The sequence below is a fragment of the Chlorocebus sabaeus genome, chromosome 16 (assembly GCF_047675955.1).
Source record: "Chlorocebus sabaeus isolate Y175 chromosome 16, mChlSab1.0.hap1, whole genome shotgun sequence".
In the NCBI taxonomy this organism is placed as follows: domain Eukaryota; kingdom Metazoa; phylum Chordata; class Mammalia; order Primates; family Cercopithecidae; genus Chlorocebus; species Chlorocebus sabaeus.
In genome coordinates this window covers 48,327,307-48,347,728 of record NC_132919.1, presented here as the reverse complement: position 1 = coordinate 48,347,728, position 20,422 = coordinate 48,327,307, and the positions used below count along the sequence as shown (strand labels likewise).

The 20,422-nt window shown below is 55.3% G+C and overlaps 1 protein-coding gene across 3 annotated transcripts; it reads right to left on the bottom strand.

Moving 5' to 3' along the window:
* Positions 1 to 767: 767 nt before the first annotated feature.
* On the bottom strand, positions 768 to 18,776 carry SAMD14 (sterile alpha motif domain containing 14). Of its 3 annotated transcripts, none has more exons than XM_008011538.3 (10): positions 18,348 to 18,776; positions 13,762 to 13,816; positions 7,007 to 7,173; positions 6,274 to 6,562; positions 4,874 to 4,961; positions 4,701 to 4,775; positions 4,436 to 4,595; positions 3,059 to 3,178; positions 2,796 to 2,951; positions 768 to 1,914 (listed from the first exon to the last, which is right to left on the bottom strand). In XM_008011538.3, exons 2-10 carry the CDS (start codon positions 13,802 to 13,804, stop codon positions 1,759 to 1,761), a joined length of 1,254 nt encoding a protein of 417 aa, XP_008009729.1. In that variant the 5' UTR covers positions 13,805 to 13,816; positions 18,348 to 18,776; the 3' UTR covers positions 768 to 1,758. The 3 variants fall into 3 exon arrangements, with proteins under 3 accessions (XP_008009729.1, XP_072861065.1, XP_008009731.3); XM_073004964.1 differs by lacking the exon at positions 18,348 to 18,776 and adding an exon at positions 13,936 to 14,267; XM_008011540.3 differs by lacking the exon at positions 13,762 to 13,816.
* Between the last annotated feature and the right edge of the window lie 1,646 nt (positions 18,777 to 20,422).

Below are 20,422 nucleotides of genomic sequence, written 5' to 3'. Positions count from 1 at the left end.
GCACACTGCAGCGCCCCGTGACCACCACATGCGCGCTCGGGACGTCCAGCCCAGCTCAGGACCGTGAGTAAAACACTGGGCAAAGCCATCCGTGCAGAACGCCGGATGGCCCAGCACCTGGTGACAGACCTGTTGTCCCACCACACTCAGGGCCCAGCAGAATCTGGCCAACCCAACAGCTGGAGCAGACAAATTCTGGTCACTGGCACATCATAAGTGTTTACTGAAATAAATTGAGAACTGCCTCCCCTTCGCATGCAGGTGGGCACCCACTGTAGCTACTGATGGCTTTAAGGACGTGGGTGCCTTCCAACCTCCCATGGCCCTGCCACCAGGCCCAGATGGTGCCAGTGTCCTCATATCTGTTTCCCTCCGAAGCCCCTCTCCCAGCACAGATAGCAGAGGGGGGATAAGGACTGAGTCCCAGGTACAGGGTGCTGGCTGTAAGCCACAGCCCCTGGGCAGGAATGAGGGAGCCAGCATGCATTGGTGCCATCCGTCGCTCTGGGCAGATGGGAGGAGCTGGAGGGGTTTCCAAGCAGGAGCCCCCCGGCCCCATCGGTAACTCTGACTAGTGTCCTGGAAGCGGGGCTAGCTGCTGACCAGCGCCACACATGGACACTTCCTCCAAGGACATTTCCTAAAAAGGACACATGCTGTCCCCAGGCTGCTGGTAGACTCCACCCCCATCCAGGGAGCTGGCCCCAGCCCTCAGTATGGCCCAGCGAAGCAGAGCTTGCACTGCCTGCCAACTTCTGAGCCCACTGATTCCCTGACAATGCCTGGGGCAGATGGAGTGCTGATGAACCTTTCCAATCTCGCAGCTGCCAGGGACCCCCAGGTTTTGCCCCTCTGCCTGGCTGGGGTGACAGCTGACCAGGTCAGCAGCTCCTAGGCTTTGGCTGGTGGAAGTGGTGTCCTCTGTCCCTATCAGCTCCTGTTTGCTCAGCTCCCAAAGAGGGCTCAGGTGCCCTCTGAGGAAGCAGCAGGAAGTGAAGGGAGTCCTGGCTTGGAGAATGGGTCAAAGACCAGGTTTTGAATGGGCCCTGATAGGCAGACCTGTGTGGATGTCATCTCGCCCCCTGGAACCCACAGGACAGAGGAGGGGAGTGGGAGAAGGGGGTGTTCATCTTCCCCTCTTGAGTCCTGGCAAAGACTGCACTCGCCCCAGGCTGCTTTCTCTGCTCTCCTGTTGAGGAGTTTGGCTGGGAGTCTACCCTGAGTGCAACTTGCTGCAGCGCCCACTGGCATCTCAGGGGAGCAGGACAGAGCTCTCCCACCACAGAGCCCCCTGGGAGAGTGGAGAGGAGCAGCTCCCACACCTGCTTCTGCTGAAATGCCCAGCCCAGCTCTGAGCCCTGGGGCCCAGCCTCAGGGCCTCTGGCAGGCAAGCAGGCAGGCAGGCCTCCTAGCTCCCCTCTACCCCAGCCGCACGGTGGCCTGAGGGCAGTGGGACAGCCTGACCCAGGCTCCCAGACTTGCCTCGGCCCTGGCCTCTCTGCCCTCTCCCCTTCATCTGCTTCTCCCCCAGGAGTTCTGTGCCAAACAAGTCCTCAAAATAGGATTTATTACTAGGCCCTCTCCCTGGGGTCTCCCTTTCTGGGGGCTCTGGGTCCAGACCAAGTGACAGGGTAAGAGAGGGCATGTCCGCCCGTGATCGTGGGACCAGGCTAGCCCAAGCGCGGCGCCCAGGCCCAGCCTCCCTGGTGAGGCCTGTGCCCGCCGAGCCAGCGGCCGCCAGCGCCTGTGCACCCTCCCCTAGCTCTTCTTGGCCTCCTGCTCTCGGCGCCGGAGCTTCTCCCGCTGCCGTGCAGCCTTCTCCTGGGCCTTGCGCTCCTTCTCGGCCGCCGCTGCCAGCTCCTTCAACTTGCGCTTCACCAGTGCCCGGTCATGCGAGTTGCTGAGCCCCAGGCTCTGGGGAGGAGTCCAGGGTGAGGGAGAGAGTCCCAGAACCTTCCCAGTCCTGGCCCCCCACGCCCAGGCTCCTTTTGCCCCAGGTGTACTCTGGAGCTCCGAATCCTCCCTGGAATGGAGCCTCCGCCTCCTACACCGTGACCTGCCCGTGGATCAGAACCCCCAGAGCAAGAATTTGGAATGAGTGTGGTTGGGAGAGATGAGGGTTGAGGGTATTAGGCACTTCCTCCTCCTCCCCTACCATACCTCCACTCAGGATTTCAGCCTTGGCCTGGCCCTGCCCAACCTCCTGAGGCCCAGAGATGGGGAGTCACTTGCCAAAGGTCACACAGTTAGTCAGTGCCCAAGGACCCTCCTCACTTCCAGAGACTTCCTGGGGGCTCTTTTCACCATCCCTGCCCCCAAGCAATTCAGCAGAGAGCAGGAGACAGGCCGGGAACCTCCCAGCTTAGAGGTCAGAGACCACCCACCCCCTCCCTACATCCTCCCTCTGCCCACCATTACCACCAGCCTCTGAGACAGAATCAGACCAAGCTGACCAGGGGGAGACATGTGGCTTCCCATGACACCAGGAAACTCATATGCATCAAGGGTCATCCTAGAGGGCAAGGTCAGCCTGGAGACCAGGACTGGAGCTTGAAGGTCACACTGAAGTCATGGACTAGAGTTTCACGTCAAACTAGGGATTCATGCTACAACACAAAAGATTAGACCAAGGACCTTGCCTAGAGGTCAGAGGTCAGGGTAGTGGCCACAGATGGAGTGAAAAGGTCAGCCCAGGAGACTGGGCTGGAGGGTCAAAGGTCAGGACAGGGACTTCCAATCCTTGAAAGTCACCTCAAGTAACTGGGCTGGGTCATGGCCCTTCTGCTCTGACCCACCTTTAGTTTGCTTCCATCCAACTGCAACAGCTGTGGCCCGTCTACCTGCCGTGCAGCAAACTCGGCAGCATACTGTTCCAGGTTGAGGCTCTGCAGCCACTGGCCCACCTGCTGGCTGGTCCAATGGTGGACAGGGGGGAGGGGTTCATCCAGGAACTGGGCAGAGACCAAGGACAGTGAGGGGGAGGCTTGGCTTGTGACCTGAGCACCTTGCAGAGTCAGAGGTCAGGACTCTGTGGGTACCCTGGGCCAGCCTTGCTCACCTCATCTGAAGACTGAGACAGCGTGTGGTAGGGGTAAGAACATTTGACCTCCTGCCGGGGCCCACTGGGAATCTTGGGGCTGCTGCTGGGGGGTGTGGAGTCATCACTCAGGGTGGATTCCTAGACAGAAGAGGGTGCATGCCACTGAGGAGAGTTCACCCCCAACCTACCATCCCTATCTGGGTGGAGCCGAAGTCCTGGACTAGGCACCAGGAGTTGCTCAGTGCCCCTATGCATCAGCCAGGAGCTGGGCCCGCACACAGGACATGATAACTCATGTCGGGCATCAGGACCTAAAGCTTCCAGGAGAGCAGGCAGCCATCTGGAGCACATGAGGTTAGAACCAAGCCAGGTTAGTAGGAATGGAGGCGGTCTGAGGCAAGGTATCACTTCCTACAGGCAGCCCACCGGGATTCCCCCAGGCTGGGTCAGGCATCTCTGCTCTGTGCCTCCCACCGAGGCTCTAGTACCCCAGCTAATAAGTGCCTGATTAGAGGTCTTTATCCTCACTGGACTGTGAGCTCTAGGAGGGCCTGGGTTTTATCTTGTTCATCATGGTGTCCCAGTGCCCAGCAGAAGGGAAGAAAGAAAGAGAAGGAGGAAGGAAGGAAGTTCCAGGTCCGAAGGGATTCTTTCTCCCCCAAATTCCCAGCTTCTGATTTTCTCCTCTGCCCAGCTGATCATAAGAAACAGAACCATAGAACAAGTACTGGGCTGGGGGTCTTAAAGCTTGGCACCTACATCTGTGCCAGTCTGTGGGCAAGCCCCTTCTCTCTGGGCCTGCCTTTGCTCATCTGTACAATGGAGATGAGTGTGCCTTCCCTCCCTACTTCACTGAGCCTTTGTGAGAGTAAAGCAGAAACGCGTTTGGGGCTTTGTAAACTGTAGAGGGCACTCTGAACATAAGCAGATGCTCATCATTGCTGCTTTTACTCGGTCTCACATCACATAGGTTGTAAACTTTCAGACCACTAGGCTGGGGTCCTGTTCTTCTCTATATCCCCCAGGCCTCACCCTACCAAGCAGGTGGCCCAGCTCCTCACACAGGAGTGGGGTTAGAACTGAGCCGGGCAGAAGAGTTAGCAGGAATGAAGGAAGTCTCCAGCTGGGGGAACAGTAGGGAATCAGTGTCCAGTGATTTGCTGAATGCATGAACCAGTGACTGAATCAAGGAATGAACTCCTCAGGATATGAAAGAGTGGATGAGTGAATGAATGAATTCAGAGAATGCAGGAAGTAACGGATCACTGCATGGCTCCATTGATGGACACATCGATTCCAGGAATGTCTGAATCCCAGCCTGAGCCAGGGTGAACTATGCCCTCCTGTCACCTAAGACTGGGGGCCAGTTTGGGGACAAGTAAGCTATGGACTTACCTGGGAAGCTGACTTCTTAGGGCTGAAGCCCTCGTGTTTAGGGGAGCAGGCGGGGGAGGTGGTGCTACCCGAGGATGCTGAGCCCTTGCCGCTGTCTGTGAACCAGGAAAAAGGCAGGAACGGGGAGACCCCTGACCTGCCGGACCCCTCCACTGACTCCCTGCAGAGAGAGTATCCAGCATGGGTGTGGGTACAGAGGGGAGGACCAGGGCACACGGGGAGCCGGGGTGGGAGCTGTGGGTGGGCCGCCGTGGGCACTTCTCACCTGCTGCCCATGGACAGGCGGTTGCTGCCTTTCTCCTTCCGGCTCTTGCCTGTGGATGCTCGGCGCAGGGTGACCCTGTGGGGAGGAAGCAGGAAGTGGAGCAGCACTGCCCACTGTGCTACCCCTTACCCCAGCATCTCCAAACCGTGTGATCTAGCCCTGCCTCCACTCACCCCAGGTCCAGGAACTTTCGGCGGGTCTTCTTATCCAGGCCGATGGTGGGGCTGGCGGGCTCGGGAGGACTGGCGTCACGGCTGTCATCTTTCCAGGGAGAGAAGGAAGGAAATTGCCTGTCTGCTGCCCTGCCTGCCTCCTTCGGCTGCCAGTGTGCGCTGGTAGAAATTCTCTTGACTTGGAATCAGGCAGCCTGGCTCTGGTGACCTTCACTAGCTGGGTGTCCTAGGACAAGCTACTTTATCTCTCTGGGCTTCCTCTATTTTAAATATGGGGATAATAACATCCACCTACTTCATGGGACCTAACGGGATGCTTATGACAGCCTTTTACAAGCTATAAAATGTTCCAAAAAGGTAGGAACCACTACTACTCAATTTTATCCTGGCTAACTTTTTTTTCTTTTTGAGACGGAGTTTTGCTCTTGTTGCCCAGGCTGGAGTGCAATGGTGTGATCTTGGCTCACTGTAATCTCCACCTCCTGGGTTCAAGCAATTCTCCTGCCTCGGCCTCCTGAGTAGCTGGGATTACAGGCACCCACCACCACGCCCAGTTAATTTTTTGTATTTTTAGTTGAGACAGGGTTTCATCATGTTGTCCAGGCTGGTCTCAATCTCAAACTCCTGACCTCAGGTGATCCACCAGCCTCGGCCTCACAAAGTGCTGGGATTACAAGCGTGAGCCACCACACCGGGTCTGTCCTGGCCATCTTCTAAACAGCCTTCCGACCTTGGCTCAAATGTCATTTCCAGGATGTTCCCAGCCAGGCCAGGAATCCTGGTGTATGCTCTCCTGCCACGCTGCCACACACATTTCCCAAATAGCACTTGTTATAGTTTGTAGCTAGACATTTAGTTAGAGGATGATTTGATTGGGTTCTTGTTTTGTTTTGTTTTTGAGGCAAGGAGTGATCATAGCTCACTGCAGCTCAGAACTCCCGGGTTCAAGCTATCCTCCCACCTCAGCCTCCCAAGTAGCTGGTTCTACAGGTGCACACCACGCGGGGCTAATTTTTTAATTTTTTTCTGGAGACGGTCTCGCTGTGTTGCCCAGGCTGGTCTGGAACTCCTGGGCTCAAGCGATCCTCCCACCTCAGCCTCCCAAGGTGCTGGGATTACAGGCGTGAGCCACCAGCCAGGCCTGATTCGATTGTTTCTCCACTAAACTACTATGATGATAAAGGCTGCATGTGTTTGCTCACCTGGCTGTCCCAGAGCCCACAGGGTCTGGCACTTAGTATGCGTTCGGTAAAGAATGGGCGAGCCGCGGCGTTCACTCTCCACCTCCCTCAGCCACTCTGCCCAGTTGCCCCTTCCGCGGCTGCGGTGCGCGCCGGGACCGGAAGGGCTGCTGCGCCCCGGAGCGACCAGCAGGGGGTGCGGCGCTGGCCGCCTCTCACCTTCGCTGTGCGGCTCTGCGCGCGGGTGGCGGCGCACGAAGCTGGGGGAGCTGTCGGAGGAGGGCGCGGAGCGCGGCGGAGAGCAGGAGGCGGCGGCCAGGCCCTCGTGCGAGGCAGCGTTGTGCAGGGGCCGGTAGCGCGTGAGCGGCGAAGGCGGCGGCTCGTCCTCGTCCAGGCTGCGCCGCAACCCCGGAGGATCCAGGCAGAAAGCGCCCCCGGCCGGGGACCCCGGGCCTGAGTGCAAAGGCGAGCGCAGCCGGTGCAGGGGGCTCCCGCAGCCGTCGGTCACCTGGACGAGGGGGCAGGCGCTAACCGAGAACCCTCTGCCTCCCTTCCCGAAGGAGCTGGGAGACTTTCACCCTGTAAACTGCGGGCCCTGAGGGTCCTTCCGGGGCCTAGAGGGAGGGTTTCCTCATGGGGGGTGGCTGGAGAGTGAGAGGTGGGAAACAGGAGCTTTGAGTCACATAGGCTGGGGCTGAATTCCCCCTCCTTCACTTACAGTGACACTGCTACTGGACCTCTCAGGGCCTCAGTTTCCTCAGCTGTAAGATGGGGCTAATAATATCTTCTTTACAAATGATTAAATGAGCCAGAAGTGAACTGCAGCTAACACTTGTTAGCATTACTAGGTCAGAAGTCTGGGGATGTGGTTTCCCTGGAAAAGCACTTTGGAGAGTATCCAGGGGTGGGAGGGGTGGGAGGGTGTATGTGTGTTTTCCTAACTTGCCCCAACCTTGCCTCCGGGCCCGTCGGAGCCTTCACCATCCTCTGCGGAGCTGGCACTGTCTCGAAGCCTGGAGCGGGACGGCCGGTGTCTCCGGCCCTTGGCCAATAGTTGGGCCCGGGCCTTGTGTAAACTGCTGTCCAGTCTGGCCGTCTCTGGCACAGCCAAGTCCAGGTCTGCGAACCGGGGGAAGGGAGCAGAGACCAGACACATGAGAGGTGATGGCAAGCCCAGAGGCCCACCTCAGGGGCCACCTGCACCCACAGCCCAGGCATTCAGCCCGTGTTCTTGGGTGCTGGGAGTACAGACAGATGAAAAACAGGGTGTCTCCCCGTCTCAGGTGGGAGTGGGTGAGTGTTCAGGGGAAGCAGACATGCCAGCACTAAAATACAGCGCGGTGTGATGAACCCTCACGGAGACACGGAGGAATGGCAGCCCTGTTTGGTACATCAGAGGAGGAAACACCAAAGCTGGGTTTTAAGGTCTGGGTAGGAGTTTGTAAGAGATGAGGTGGGCAAAACAGGTATATGCAATGCTAGGAAGTAGGGAAACAAGGGTGGTACCTCCAGGGACAGCTGGAGGGTAGCTTTGTGGAGAGAAAGGTTGGGTGATGAGGCTGGAGAGACGATGGAAATAATGGCTACCATTTAAGAAGCACTTACGACACATCAGACAGTGTACATACATCATCTCTCACTCAAACAACCTGGTGGGGTTGGGACAGTTACTGTGCACACTTTACAGCTGAACAAACTAAAACTTAAGTCACTTGACTAAAGCCACCAGCTAGCAATGGTCCAGGATTTGAGCCTGCCTAGTCTGGTTCTAGAGACTGGCCCTACTGGGGACACTGACTTGCTGTGCCATGACAGGGTCTCACTCAGAGACAGCACTGCTGGGCATCTAGAGGGCTTGCAGTTGGAGTGGAGCAAAGAGACACCCCCAGAATCCAGTGGCAGTGGCAGGAAGGAAAAAGTCCCATCGTCCCCTGAAATCTCTCTCCTGCCCCGGGTCTGTGACCCAGTGCTAGGTCTTGCACAAGGACACGGAGGAAGAGTAGGCAGACCCAATGGGTCCAGCATAAAAGTCCTTATTGCTCATAGCTCCGCTTGTCATGTGCTGTACCTCGGAATGAAGCCCTCATGCTGTACCAGTCCTGAGCTTGGCACTGGGGTCTCCAAACAGAAAGAGTCTTCCCAGGCTTCAAGATGGGTCAAGACCTTTCCTCCCTACTCCACCCACCATGATCTCAGGGGCTCTATTGCGTCACCCATACCCACCTGGCCTTGTCTGATCCTCTTTCCTGTCTGTAGACAACCCCTAAGCCACCCCAGTTGCTCTCCTGACTTAACTACCACCTATTTCTATTTCCAGCCTTGACCCCCTCCCCTGAATTCCAAGCATGGGCACTCAGGCATCTGCCAGGGAAGTTACCATGTCAGAAGGCCCAAGGCATCTCAAGCTCAACTCATCAAAATGAACCGATCATGTAACCTCAAACCAGCTTCTCCTCTCTTCCTTGACTCAGTAAAAAGCCCCCTTGTCCACCCAAGTCGCCCAAGTCAGACAGCCCTAAGCTACCCTTCTCTCTCAGCCCCAGACCCAGTTGGTAATTCATGTGTCCAACTGTCTAGTTGACACCTCCACTTTGATGTCCACCAGGGGTCTTCAGCCTACATGTGCTGCAACCTCCTGATCTCTACGCCCCAGAGCTGCTCCTCCCAGTCTTGGTGAACAGTAGCTCCATGCTTCTAGTTGCTCAGCTGAACCCCTGGAGTCATTCTTCACTGCTTTCCCTTCCATCCTACAAACTGATTCATCCACAATTCCTGTTAGCTCTACTTTCAAAAGATAGCTAGACATATTGAAATATTTATGGTGAAGGGATATGATGTTTTGGACTAGGTTCCATATAATCCAGGGCAATAGGGGGAGGGTGTGGATGGAATAGATATGAAACGAGACTGGCTGTGACTAGGTATTGTTGAGGCTGGGTGGTGAGTTCTTGAGTGCTTGATAGAGTACACTCTGCTGTAATCTCTAATTTTGAATCTGTTTGAGATTTTCCATAATAAATTATTGTTTGTGCAAATGTATACACATACTCCTATATATGTGTATATATGAAGAGAAAGGGAGGAGAGCAGAGGAAGGGAGAGGAGAGGAAAAAAAAGGAGGGAAGAGGATAGGAGGAAAGGGAGGGAAGTGAGAGGGAGAACTCACAGTCTCTTAGACCAGAGGGTCTAAACTGCCATCATCTTTTAGCCTGGATTATTACAAACAGCCTCCTAGCTGGTCTTCCTTCCACCTCCCTTTCCCATCTACAGTCTATTTTCAACACAGCAGCCAGAGTGATCCTGATCAAACATGTCAGTTTATATCACTCCCCTGCTCAGAACCCTCCAGTGACTTCTATCTCATGCAGATTAAGAGCCAAAGTTCTCCCAGTGGCCTTCCAGAGTCAGCCTATGCTCCCTTGCCTCTCTGAGCACTACTCCTGTCCCTCCACTCCAGCCACCCTGGCCACCTGGCTCGTCCTCACACAAGCCAGCCTGCACTGCAGGGCCTTTGCACCTCCTCTGCCCTTTTTCTGCAAGGCTATTTCCACAGATTTCTGCACGGTTCTCTCCCTCACTTCCTTCGTCTTTGCTTAAATGCTTTCTCTCACTGAGGCCTTCCCTGACCACCCAACTTATAATAGCCCCCCTACTCCAAAACCCCACTCCTTTTTTTCCTATATCATTTCTCATTCTCTGGCATGCTATATATTTTGCTTGTATCATTTAATGTCTCTCTCCACCCGTTAGAATGTCAGCTCCATGAGGACAGGTTTCTGTTTTGTTCACTGCTCTACCACAGGCAGAGAACAGTGCCTGGCACACAGTAGGTGCTTAGCACACCCTTTTAATGAAAGAAAAAAGTTCTGTTGATTGGCCTCCTCACACCCATGGAACCTGGGCTCTCCTCTCCCTCTGGACTGAACTGCCTTAGCTCAGGCCTTCACCTGAGTGGAGGGGAAACTGCCCACACCGGCCACCCCCTGCCACCCCAAAACATACGACTCTCCCTCCTTCGCTCCCTGCCTCCAGTCTGGCTCCTCCTTGTACCTTCCATGTGACTAGAAGAAACTTTCTGAAGCACATTTCTTTTTCCCTCCCCTCCCCTCCCCTTCCCTCCCCTCCCCTCTCCTTCCCTTCTTTCTTTGACAGAATCTCACTCTGTCACCCAGACTGGACTGCAGTGTCATGATCTTAGTTCACTGCAACCTCCACCTCCCAGGCTCAAGCAATTTTCCTGGCTCAGCCTCCCGAGTAGCTGGGACTACAGGTGTGTGCCACCACACCTGGCTAACTTTTGTATTTTTAGTAAAGGTGGGATTTCGCCACATTGGCCAGGCTGGTCTTGAACTCCTGGCCTCAAGTGATCTGCCTGCCTTGGCCTCCCAAAGTGCTGAGATTATAGGTGTGAGCCACCACGCCAGGCCTGAAGCACATTTCTGACCATGTCCCATACTCTCCTGCTTTTGAAACTCTCGCAGAAGGGGTCCCAAAGCTAACAATATAAAGTCCATGCTATTCAGCCGTCTATTCAAGGCCTGAGGAGCCCAGCTCACCCTTTCTGTGTTCCCCACAGATTCCTCCTCTTATATGACTATGGCTGAGAGCACTGGCCTTGGAGCCAGATGGCCAGGCTGAAGCCAGTTCTATCACTTGCCAGTTGGGTGACTCTAGGCAAGTTACTTCCTTTTAGGTGTTAGCTTTCTCATGTGTAAAATGGGATTATACTAGCACTGTCTTCCTTATAGGGTGGTTGTGAGCATCAGATAAAATAATCCACATACAGTGCTTCACCATAATGCTATGACTTAGTACGAGCTCTACAGGCGCTCGCTGGTGATGGCGTCTGTGGAATCAACTGAATTGCGTATACTGATACCTATATGTGTACCTGCCCCTGCTTCGCTTCCCACCTCCATCCCTGTGCTCCATCTCTCTCCAGCCCTTCTTTGTCTGGCTAATCAACTCTGGCACAGCACCGTCTGGCAGCCGCACCACACTACCATATGGTCACGATATGGTCGGGATATGGTCGCCAATGACTGTCTCCTCATGCTGGCCTGCAACCTGCAGAGGGTGAAACCCTTCCCTGTCCACTGTGTATCGTGAGAGTCTGGTGTGGCTCCTGACAAGGAGCAGGTGCTCAGGAAGTGTTGAAGCAAAGTCACACTTCCATGGACCAGTGCATGCTTTGGCGAAGATGGACTCCAGACACACACGGGTGCTGATGAAGGTCACCTCCACGCCCATGCCCACATCCCATCACGTCCACATTTCAATCCTCTGCCCAGCACTCCCCACCATCTAGTATGTTCCTTGTTTATTTATGTGTGCTTTGATCATCTTCCCCCTACTTGCCCCTGCACGAAAATTTGAGCTCCATGAGGACAGTGATTTTGTCTGGCTTGTTTGTTGCTGTCTCCCCAGAGCCAAGGACAGAGCCTGATGCATATTAGGAGCTCTATAAATATTTGTCGAATGAAAAGACAGGGGGAGACTGGGAGGCTACTACCTTAAATGTGGCAGCCAGACTAAGGTCTGCCATAAAGAGCCGAGGTTGTAGAAGGAATAAAAAGAGCTTTCTAAGGAGAGGGAATGGTGCAGCCCTGGGCTTGGAGCATCTGGGGAGCAGCGAGGGGGCCAGCACAGCCTGTGAGGGGACAGGAAGGGTCTGGTTGAAAAGGGAGGGTGGACACCTACAAGAGGAGATTGCAGTTGTCCAGGGGGCAACCTGCTGGTGTTTCCAGTCCCTGGGGCTGTGCTGGGGGAGGGAGCCCTCTGTTCCCAGCCCCTGACAGAATCTCCAGGCACTGCCTGGAAGCAGCAGCAAGGATTGAAGCTGAACCACAGAAAAATAAGAGCTAATCCTTATTGAGCTCTTACTGTGCTAGGCACTGTTCTAAGTGCTTTACAATTACTCAATTACTAGCTCATTTGAGCCTCCCCACAGCCCTACAAGGAAGGGACTCCAGGAATCCCCAGGGCAACCTTAATTTGCCCGAGGGCATAAAGCTGGTGAGGAGCCCACCAGGGTTACAGACAGGCGGTCTAGCTCTGTTGGTAAGCATTAACACCCTCTCTGAAGCAGAGATGGGAAGGAATTTTGAGTCTAACCTCTCATTGTATGGATGGGAAAACTGAGGCTCACATAGGATAGGAGGACATGTTTGGCCGAGGGGACAGAGGGAGTTAAGGACAGTGGCTCCCAGGCCAGTGGTCTGGCATCCTCTCCCCTTCTGGCACTTAGCTGGTGCCTAACCAACTCAAAACAGGGAGAGGGGCCCCTTGCTCCTGACTCTGGGCCATATCAGCACCATGGCCATCTTACCTTGGAGGGGCTGGGGAGCAAGGGGACTCCTAAGGGGCTTGGTGGTTTTGAGGCAAGGTGGGGCCAGCCTGTCCTGGGTCCTCTGCTCTACGAAGCTCTCCCTCCAGCTTCTATCTCTTCCCTCTTCTCTGCTCCAACCCTCCTTCCCTATCCTCCTCCCCCATCTCTCTCCCGCTTCCTTCTCCTCCCAGCCCTGGGCAGTGGGAATTCATAAATATTTAATGGCCTTTCACATCAGGAAGCAGTGAGGACCCAGCTACCTCAGCAGTGAGGAAACAGGCAGGGGTTGCATGTGGAGTAGAGGGTAGGGAGGTGGGGGAGTAGGGGCAGAAAAGCCTAGGGAAGGGAGAGCTCATTTCTGTCAGGCCTGGGCTTAAGTCTGGCCTGAGTAGGAAGGCAGTTCAAGGCTAGGGAAGCTGGAGGAGACTGGGATGGGAAGCAGCAGTTCCTGCCATGGCCAGGGGAGAGAGGGAAGAAGAGAGAGATGGGGAGAAGGAAAGCAGGGGAGGAGCTGGGGACCTTCTGGCATAAGAGCCCCTCGAGGAGCAGGCCACTCTCCCCCTCTCCCTTATTCCTCCAAGTTCCTTTGCTCAACGACTCCTCCTGACTCCTCCACCCGAATCCCGCTGGGAAACCGGCTTTCCGCCCCAGTGCATGCTGGGAACTCTGCCCAGCTGGGGTGGTCTCTTTCTCCAGTCCACACAAGAGAAGACTGCAGGGGGTAAATGATGGTACCATGGTGTATGCATGCACCCCAGTGTGTACTGAGGACGTGGGCGTGCAGGCCAGCATGAGGGGGCCAGCCTGGGGGTATTGAGGCTGTGTGTGTTGTACATTTGATTTCAGCACACATACAAGCAGGGTGAGGTCCCTTGCACTTATTTATGTGACTTGGAAAACGTGTGTCATTTGGGCTGGAGTTTACAGGTGTATAAGATAGTCACTAAGAGCAGGAAGTCTGGCAGTTTGGGGTCCTATTCCCAGCCCTGCCACTAACTAGATACGTGATCTTGAAAGCAAGTGACTTCAGCCCTCTGTACCCTACACTCCTGGTCTGTAAACTGGGCTTACTTCTAAGCATTATTGTAAGGGTTAACGAGTGCATTGCATGTGAGATGGGGGTACTTAACCTAGTATCTGGCATAAGATAAGCACTTAATAAATGGGGACAGTTATAACTGATGTGTCCACTAAGATAGTGGTGAAAAAGGGTCAGGCCACAATACACACACACACACACACACACACACACACTCTCTCTCTCTCTCTCTCTGAAGTTAAAAAAGAAGCGCCCTATCCCCCTCAATGCCTGGTAGCCCAGGAAGGAAGTACTCTATGGCTGTGTCTATTGACTAGAGATAGAGCCACACAGAACTTACCAAAAACCTCATCCACGGGTTCTCGGAGCTTTGAAGAAGCCATGACTCAAGACAGCTGGGGAGGACAAGAGGGGAGAGAAAGAAAAAGAGAGCCTGGGTAAGAGATTCAGGCTGGCCGAGGCAGGAGAGATGTCAAAGGCTATCTGCTCCAGGCCTGTTGGCTCCTCCCCTTACCTTAGAACCCTTATTTTAGCCCCTGGAAGAGAAGCCATTGGAATCATAACCCAGATCATGGGCGCTGGGGCAGGAGGTATAGTAGGAGGGTGGGGGCAGATGTAAATCCAAGGCACAGACACAAGCTGAGCCCTGTGTTCCTGGTGTTCTGGTCCACTGATTTGCTGTGTGCCTTCACGTGGGTCACTGAACTTCTCCCCTTCACTGTCTTGGGCCTTCGCATCATTAGCATCCCCTAAAAGCTTTCAGTCATCAACAGTCCAATCAAATCTGGGAGAAATCATGGAGATTATTAAATCCAATCCTCTCATGTTACAAATGAAGAAACAGAAGGGGGAGTGACTGGCCCAAGATCACATAGCAAGTTAATGGCAAAATCAGGACCAGGACCCAGGTTCTGCCGTCCGTCTACCCACCTATGCACTCATCCACCTACTTGCTTACTCATCATCCATTCACTCACCCATCTATCTACCCATCCAGCCATCCAACATCTGCTCCCATGCACCCAACATCTGTTGCCGTCTGTCCATCCACCTATCTTTGCATCCATAAATTCTCCATCTCTTTTCCAATCCTGCCTCCCTCTTCCCTACACCCCCATCACTGGTGCCCTCACCACCTGCCTTTCTGAACATGAGCTGTTCAGGAAGCTGGCACCATCAGCAGGGCCACTGTTCCAGACATAGTTCTCACAGTTCTTGACAGACTCACAGATGTAGGAGGGTATGAGGAGTACACACAGCACACAGTGGACAGCCAAACCTCTATGATGCAACTATGTTCTGGGAAGAAGTGTGAATGGGTAGGGTTTTCTTTTTTTCTTTTTTTTTTTTTTTGGTTCAAGGTTTTTTGGTGGGAAGCAAGAAGGGAGGGCAGATAGGGAAGGATATATGTAGCTGAAACCATTTGAATAGACTTTCAAGCAGATGTAGGATTCCAGTAGCCCTAGGGAGCCCACTGGTCAGGGAATACTGAATCAGGGGAGAGTGAGGAAGCTCAGGGGCCACTGATGGTTTAAGGCAAGGGGACGCTGCGTGGCTGAGACTTGACCTCCAATTACGTCTAACACTCAGGTCCCCAGGAGAATGGCAAGACACTGAGCTAGATCATACATGTGTCAGATGTAGGAAGGCTAGGCCACACGCCTCCTGGGAGCTTTTCCAACTCTTCTTTTCCATTATTACATAGACATCATCTACCTTTACTGTGGCCAGCCTTGGGAATTTTTTTTTTCTTTTTTTTTTTAAGACGTTGTCTCGCTCTGTCGTCCAGGCTGGGGTGTAGTGGTGCTATCTCGGCTCACTGCAAGCTCTGCCTCCCGGGTTCACGCCATTCTCCTGCCTCAGCCTCCCGAGTAGCTGGGACTGCAGGCACCCACCACCATGCCTGGCTAATTTTTTTGTATTTTAGTAGAGACAGGGTTTCACCATGTTAGCCAGGATAGTCTCGATCTCCTGACCTCATGATCCGCCCGCCTTGGCCTCCCAAAGTGCTGGGATTACAGGTGTGAGCCACCGCGCCAGGCCCAGGAATTATACAGATACATATCCCCACTTTACAGATGTGAAAACTGAGAAACAGGAGATGAGAGGAAGAACTAAAGCCAGGCAAAGTTGATGCATGCTTATAATCCTAGCTACTCAGGAGGCTGAGGTGGGAGGATCACTTGAGCCCAGGAATTCTAGACCAGCCTGGGCAACATTGTGAAACCCTCATCCCAAAAATAAGTAAGTAGCTGGGTGTGATAGCTCATGCCTGTAATCCCAGCACTTTGGGAGGCCAAGGCGGGCAGATCACCTGAGATCAGGAGTTTGAGACCAACCTGGCCAATACGGTGAAATCCCGTCTCTACTAAAATTACAAAAATTAGTTGGGTGTGGTGGTACACACCTGTAATCCCAACTACTCAGGAGGCTGAGGCAGAAGAATCACTTGAATCTGGGAGGTGGAGTTTGCAGTGAGCCGACATCGTGCCATTGCACTCCAGCCTGGGTGGACAAGAGGGAAACTCTGTCTCAAAAAAAAAAAAAAAAAAAAGTAAGTAAATAAGTAAGTAAATAAACAAAAGCAAAATAATAATAATAATAAAAGAGGCAGAACTCAGCCTTGAGCCAGGGCTCCTGCCCCTCTGCACTATCTTAGGTGATGATCTTCAGTTAGGGGTGGAGGAAGGGATAAGCGCAGAGGGAGGGAAGCTGCTCCACACTGACCAGGGCTGGGAGAAGCATCAAAACCACCTCCAGGCTGGGCGCAGTGCCTCACGCCTGTAATCCCAGCACTCTGGGAGGCCAAGGTGGGCAGATCACCTGAGGTCAGGAGTTCGAGACCAGCCTGACCAACATGGAGAAAACTGTCTCTACTAAAAATACAAAATTAGCCGGGTGTGGTGGCACATGCCTGTAATCCCAGCTACTAGGGAGACTGAGGCTGGAGAATGGCATGAAGCCAGGAGGCGGAGGTTGCAGTGAGCCGAGATCATGCCATTGCACTCCAGCCTGGGTAACAAGAGCGAAACTCCATCTCAAAAAAAACAAAAAAAAACAAAACCACCTCCAGATTCCATAAATGCCTGGGGCTGAAAGCAGAAAATGAGCTGTAGGAAGGGGTCATCAGGGAAGTAGACCCTCCAAGAACGCTCCTGCCATTCTTGAACTCCGGGGGCTACTAGCAAAGATCTAGAACATTTCTTCCTGTCCTGACAGGCCAGATGGGAAGGGAGGCTGACCCTAAGAATTAACCACATTTCCTCATTCAACCCACAAAGCCTTATCTGGCTAGGACCCAGCTGCCACCTCCTGCAGGAAGCTGTCCTAGGTAGCCCTCCCTCTCATTTGTCTGCATAATTTCTAAATCCACCCTTCTCCAACTACTGGGAAATGGGGAATTCTTCATACTTCATTGATTCCTTAAATAGGTCTCATCTCCCCCCCACCAATCAGATGGGTGCTCAGAGAAGAGAGGGTCAGACTAGTCCCGTCTAGTCCCCTCAGACTAGGGACTCTGAAGACAGGAACTGCCTCTCCCATCAGAATGGAGGCTCTCTGAGGGCAGTAGTGTTGTCTCCTCTCTGCCTCTGAGAATGAAGATCCTGTGTTCTTTATTCAAGAGCCCAGTCCAGGGTCGAGATCCTCTACTGGCTGGAGGCCTCCTCTTTCAGGCACCCTCTGGGCTGGATTGGGGTTTCCTGCTCAAAGTCACTCTCGGTCCATCCTGATTCAGCACAACTGCTCTCTTTTCTTTCCTTCAACAACTAACTTCCTGGGGTGTGTGCGGGGACTCTCCCTACATTGTCTCCCGGGGGTCACCAGACCCCTCCCACCCAACCTTCTCCTTCCAAAACTGAGCCTAGAAAAATTAGACACCAAACCCCGCCCCCACTCTCATGCTCACACATACCCCGCACACTCACACACACATTCAACCAGGTAACTGCACAGGGGTGGGAATGAACCGGTTCCTCTGGATACCCTTCCCCCCAAGGCTTCCAATCCCGGAGAAGGAGCACCAGTGACCTTTGACCCTTTTCTGAGAGAAAGGGAGGCAGGTGAGCTCACAGCCTCTTGGGACTCAGGGGAAGGAGAAAGAAAGAAAGGGCTCACAATTCCTGGGGAGGGAGCGGGAGCGGAAGGAAGTGAGGAGTAGGAAGAAGCAGAGACAGACACACAGACTGGCGGAGAGTCCACAGGGCTGCTGAGAAGAAAGAGATCACACCGAGAGTGGGGCCAGGGGAAGCGGCACTGGGGATAAGGGATTCCGCCGCCCTGAGTGACGCCCGAGGGTGGGAGAGAAGGGAGAAGCCCTTCGGGCAGGCGAGAGGAGAGGGCCCCTGAAGAGGAGAAAGCCACTGAGAGAAGTGCAACTGGGAGAGGCCGGGAAGAGGTGGATGGGAAAAGGAGACTGGTGGTCGGGGAGGCAGTTGTGGAGCCAGAGAGGTGGTCCCGCCTTCACATATCGCCGGCCGTCCACCGGCTTCAGGCTTGGGGTAGTCCTCAGGAGTCGGGGACCCCCTCAAAGCACTGTTGGAGATGGGGTGAGGTTGGGGATAGGGCACCTACTCCACTCCCAGAGCCCTTCTCCCCGGTCAGAGCCCGGTGGCTAGTTTCTCTCCAATCCATCAGCACAACTCCCCGCCGGGCAAGAAAGAGTTAAACCCTCTCCCCCTCCCCCCACACCAGCTTTTTATTAATTTCTCCGGGCGTCGGGCGGGAGGGAGGGGATTAGGGCCATAAATCCTATCTCCGCCCCCTCCCCTGACAGCCCGGCACCCCAGCCCCGTGCGGTCCCCCTAGGGATAGGGGAAGAAAGGCCCTTGTCCCTTGGCCCTGCCCAACCCCACTCAGGGTCCCACCGCGGGCCCAAGTGGCCCCAGCCCCAGTTCCCGGTCCACCCTAGGGAGCCCGGCCCCTCACCTCCGGCATCGGTCATCTTCAGCGTCCGGCGCCCCTGGAACCCCTCAGGCCCATGGTGCTCGAGGCGGGGGCCGGGCAGGAGAGGGGTGGGGGGACCGTCACCCCGGCCGCGGGGGGCTCCGGGCGGGCTCAAGCCGCTCCATCCCGGGGGTGGGGGTGAGGTCGGCAGGAAGGGTCCCGGAGCCGGGGGTGAATGGAGGGCGGGGGATGTGGGGAGAGGGAGCAGTTTCGCTGGAAGCAGGAGGCGCGGGCGGGGCCGGACCAGGAGACCTGACGGGAGGATGCTCCGTGTGTGTGTGTGCGTGCGTGTGTGTGTGTGTGTGTGTGTGTGTGTGTGTGACAGAGAGAGAGAGAGAGAGAAGAGCGAAGAGCGAGCGCCACCTCCCTCCCCGCCCCCGCCGCCCGCCAGGCCCGGCCGGACGCGGGGCCCCCGCCTGCCAGGGCCGATTCGCGCCGCGTCGCGTCGGCCGGGGTCCGCGGGGGTCCCCGGGGAAGGGGCGTCGGGGGGTGGGGGGGCGTGTGGCGGGGAAGCCGGGAGCCCAGGAGACAAAGAGCGGGAGGGAGCGAGGGGGCGGGGGCGGGGGAGGGCGGCGGGGAGGAGGCGGCCGGGCCGGGGGAGCGGAGTTGCCGCTACTTCTCTGCCCGCGGGAGACGCGGCGCACCGGAGTCTGCGCGGGTGAGAGCGGCTGCGGGGCCGCCCCGCCACGGGACCCATTCCGCCTCCTCTGCTGGGTCTGTCAGGGCTCCCGATTCGTTCATTCATTCAACAAACGTCCGCCGAGCAGCCGGGGCGCCGAGGCTGGAGGGGACAGAGGTGAAGAGAACCCCTCGCCCTGCAACCCGGCTCAAGGCCAGTGGGCCAATCGGGGGCGCAGACGAGTGAGGAGGCCCTCACGAGCTCGGGCGCCATGGGCCCGGCTCACAGAGGGCACTTCTCACCGGAAGGGAGAGCGCACCTTTGGCCCCGCCTGGGTCCCGGCGGCCGCGGCGGGGGCTGGGCGGGGGGATTCCCAGAGGAGGTGATGTGTTGGCTACAACTGCGGGCCGAGATAGGGAAGTGCCAGCGGGTGTTGGGGGTGGGAGGGCAACAGGGGAAGATAAATTTAATCTGGGGAGGTGCAGGGGGCTTGCGCTTTATTCTACCAGCCGCCCCCCGCCCCACCCCCTACACACACATGCACACACACAAATAACAGAGGAGGGAGGGGCTCAGGTGTGCATTTAGGAAGCACCCTTGGCTCCTCTGGAGACAGGGTTGCAGAGGACACCCTGAAGGCAGGGAGACGCTCTGGAGGCTATTGAGGGCCGGTGGCAGTGGGCATAAAGATTACAGATTAAGCTGAGAGCCCTTCAGGATGCAGGCCTGAAGAAGCTGACACTGAAGAAGCTGACAGGATTTGGGGACCTGCTGGACTAGGAGGTGAGGGAGGAGGGGGTCTAGGATGACTGTGGACCTTGGCTTGAGGCAGGGAGCCCTGGAGCAGGTGGGGGTGGGTACGGATGAGATCAGACTTGGACCCGGTGAGCTGGCAGCAGTGGCAGGCCAGCCATGGGAGGCAATGTAGGGATCCACAACCAGCTACTGCACGTCACAGCTTGGCAGGTGCCAGGCACTCTCAGATCATCTATTGTCACCTTCACAATAAACCCACAAGGTGGGTGTTTCCATTACCCACTGCCTCAGAGAAGACAGAGACTTAGAAGAAGGAAGTGGTGAAAGGCCAGGTGCAGTGGCTCATGACTGTAATCCCAGCACTTTGGGAGGCCAAGGTGGGTGGATCACCTGAGGTCAGAAGTTCAAGACCAGCCTGGCCAACATGGTGAAATCCCTGTCTCTACTACAAATACAAAAATTAGTCAGGCATGGTGGCATGCCTGTATTCCCAGCTACTCTGGAGGCTGAGGCATGAGAATTGCTTGAACCCAGGAGGTGGAGGTTGCAGTGAGCTGAGATTGTGCCACTGCCTTTCAGCCTGGCCAACAGAGTGAGACTCAATCTCAAAAACAACAACAACAACAAAAACCCAAAAAGGCAAGTAAGTGGTGAAGCTGGATTAGGGGTCTAGAGTCAAGGG

Excerpts from the sequence above, each read along its gene's own strand:
- SAMD14 (XM_008011538.3), bottom strand. The coding sequence starts at position 13,804 with ATGGCTTCTTCAAAGCTCCGAGAACCCGTGGATGAGGTTTTTG. Across the intron at positions 4,962-6,273 it reads CGCAGAGCCGCACAGCGAAG|ATGACAGCCGTGACGCCAGT; the intron begins GTGAGAGGCGGC and ends CTCCCTGGAAAG. Across the intron at positions 3,179-4,435 it reads CTAAGAAGTCAGCTTCCCAG|GAATCCACCCTGAGTGATGA; the intron begins GTAAGTCCATAG and ends TCTTCTGTCTAG.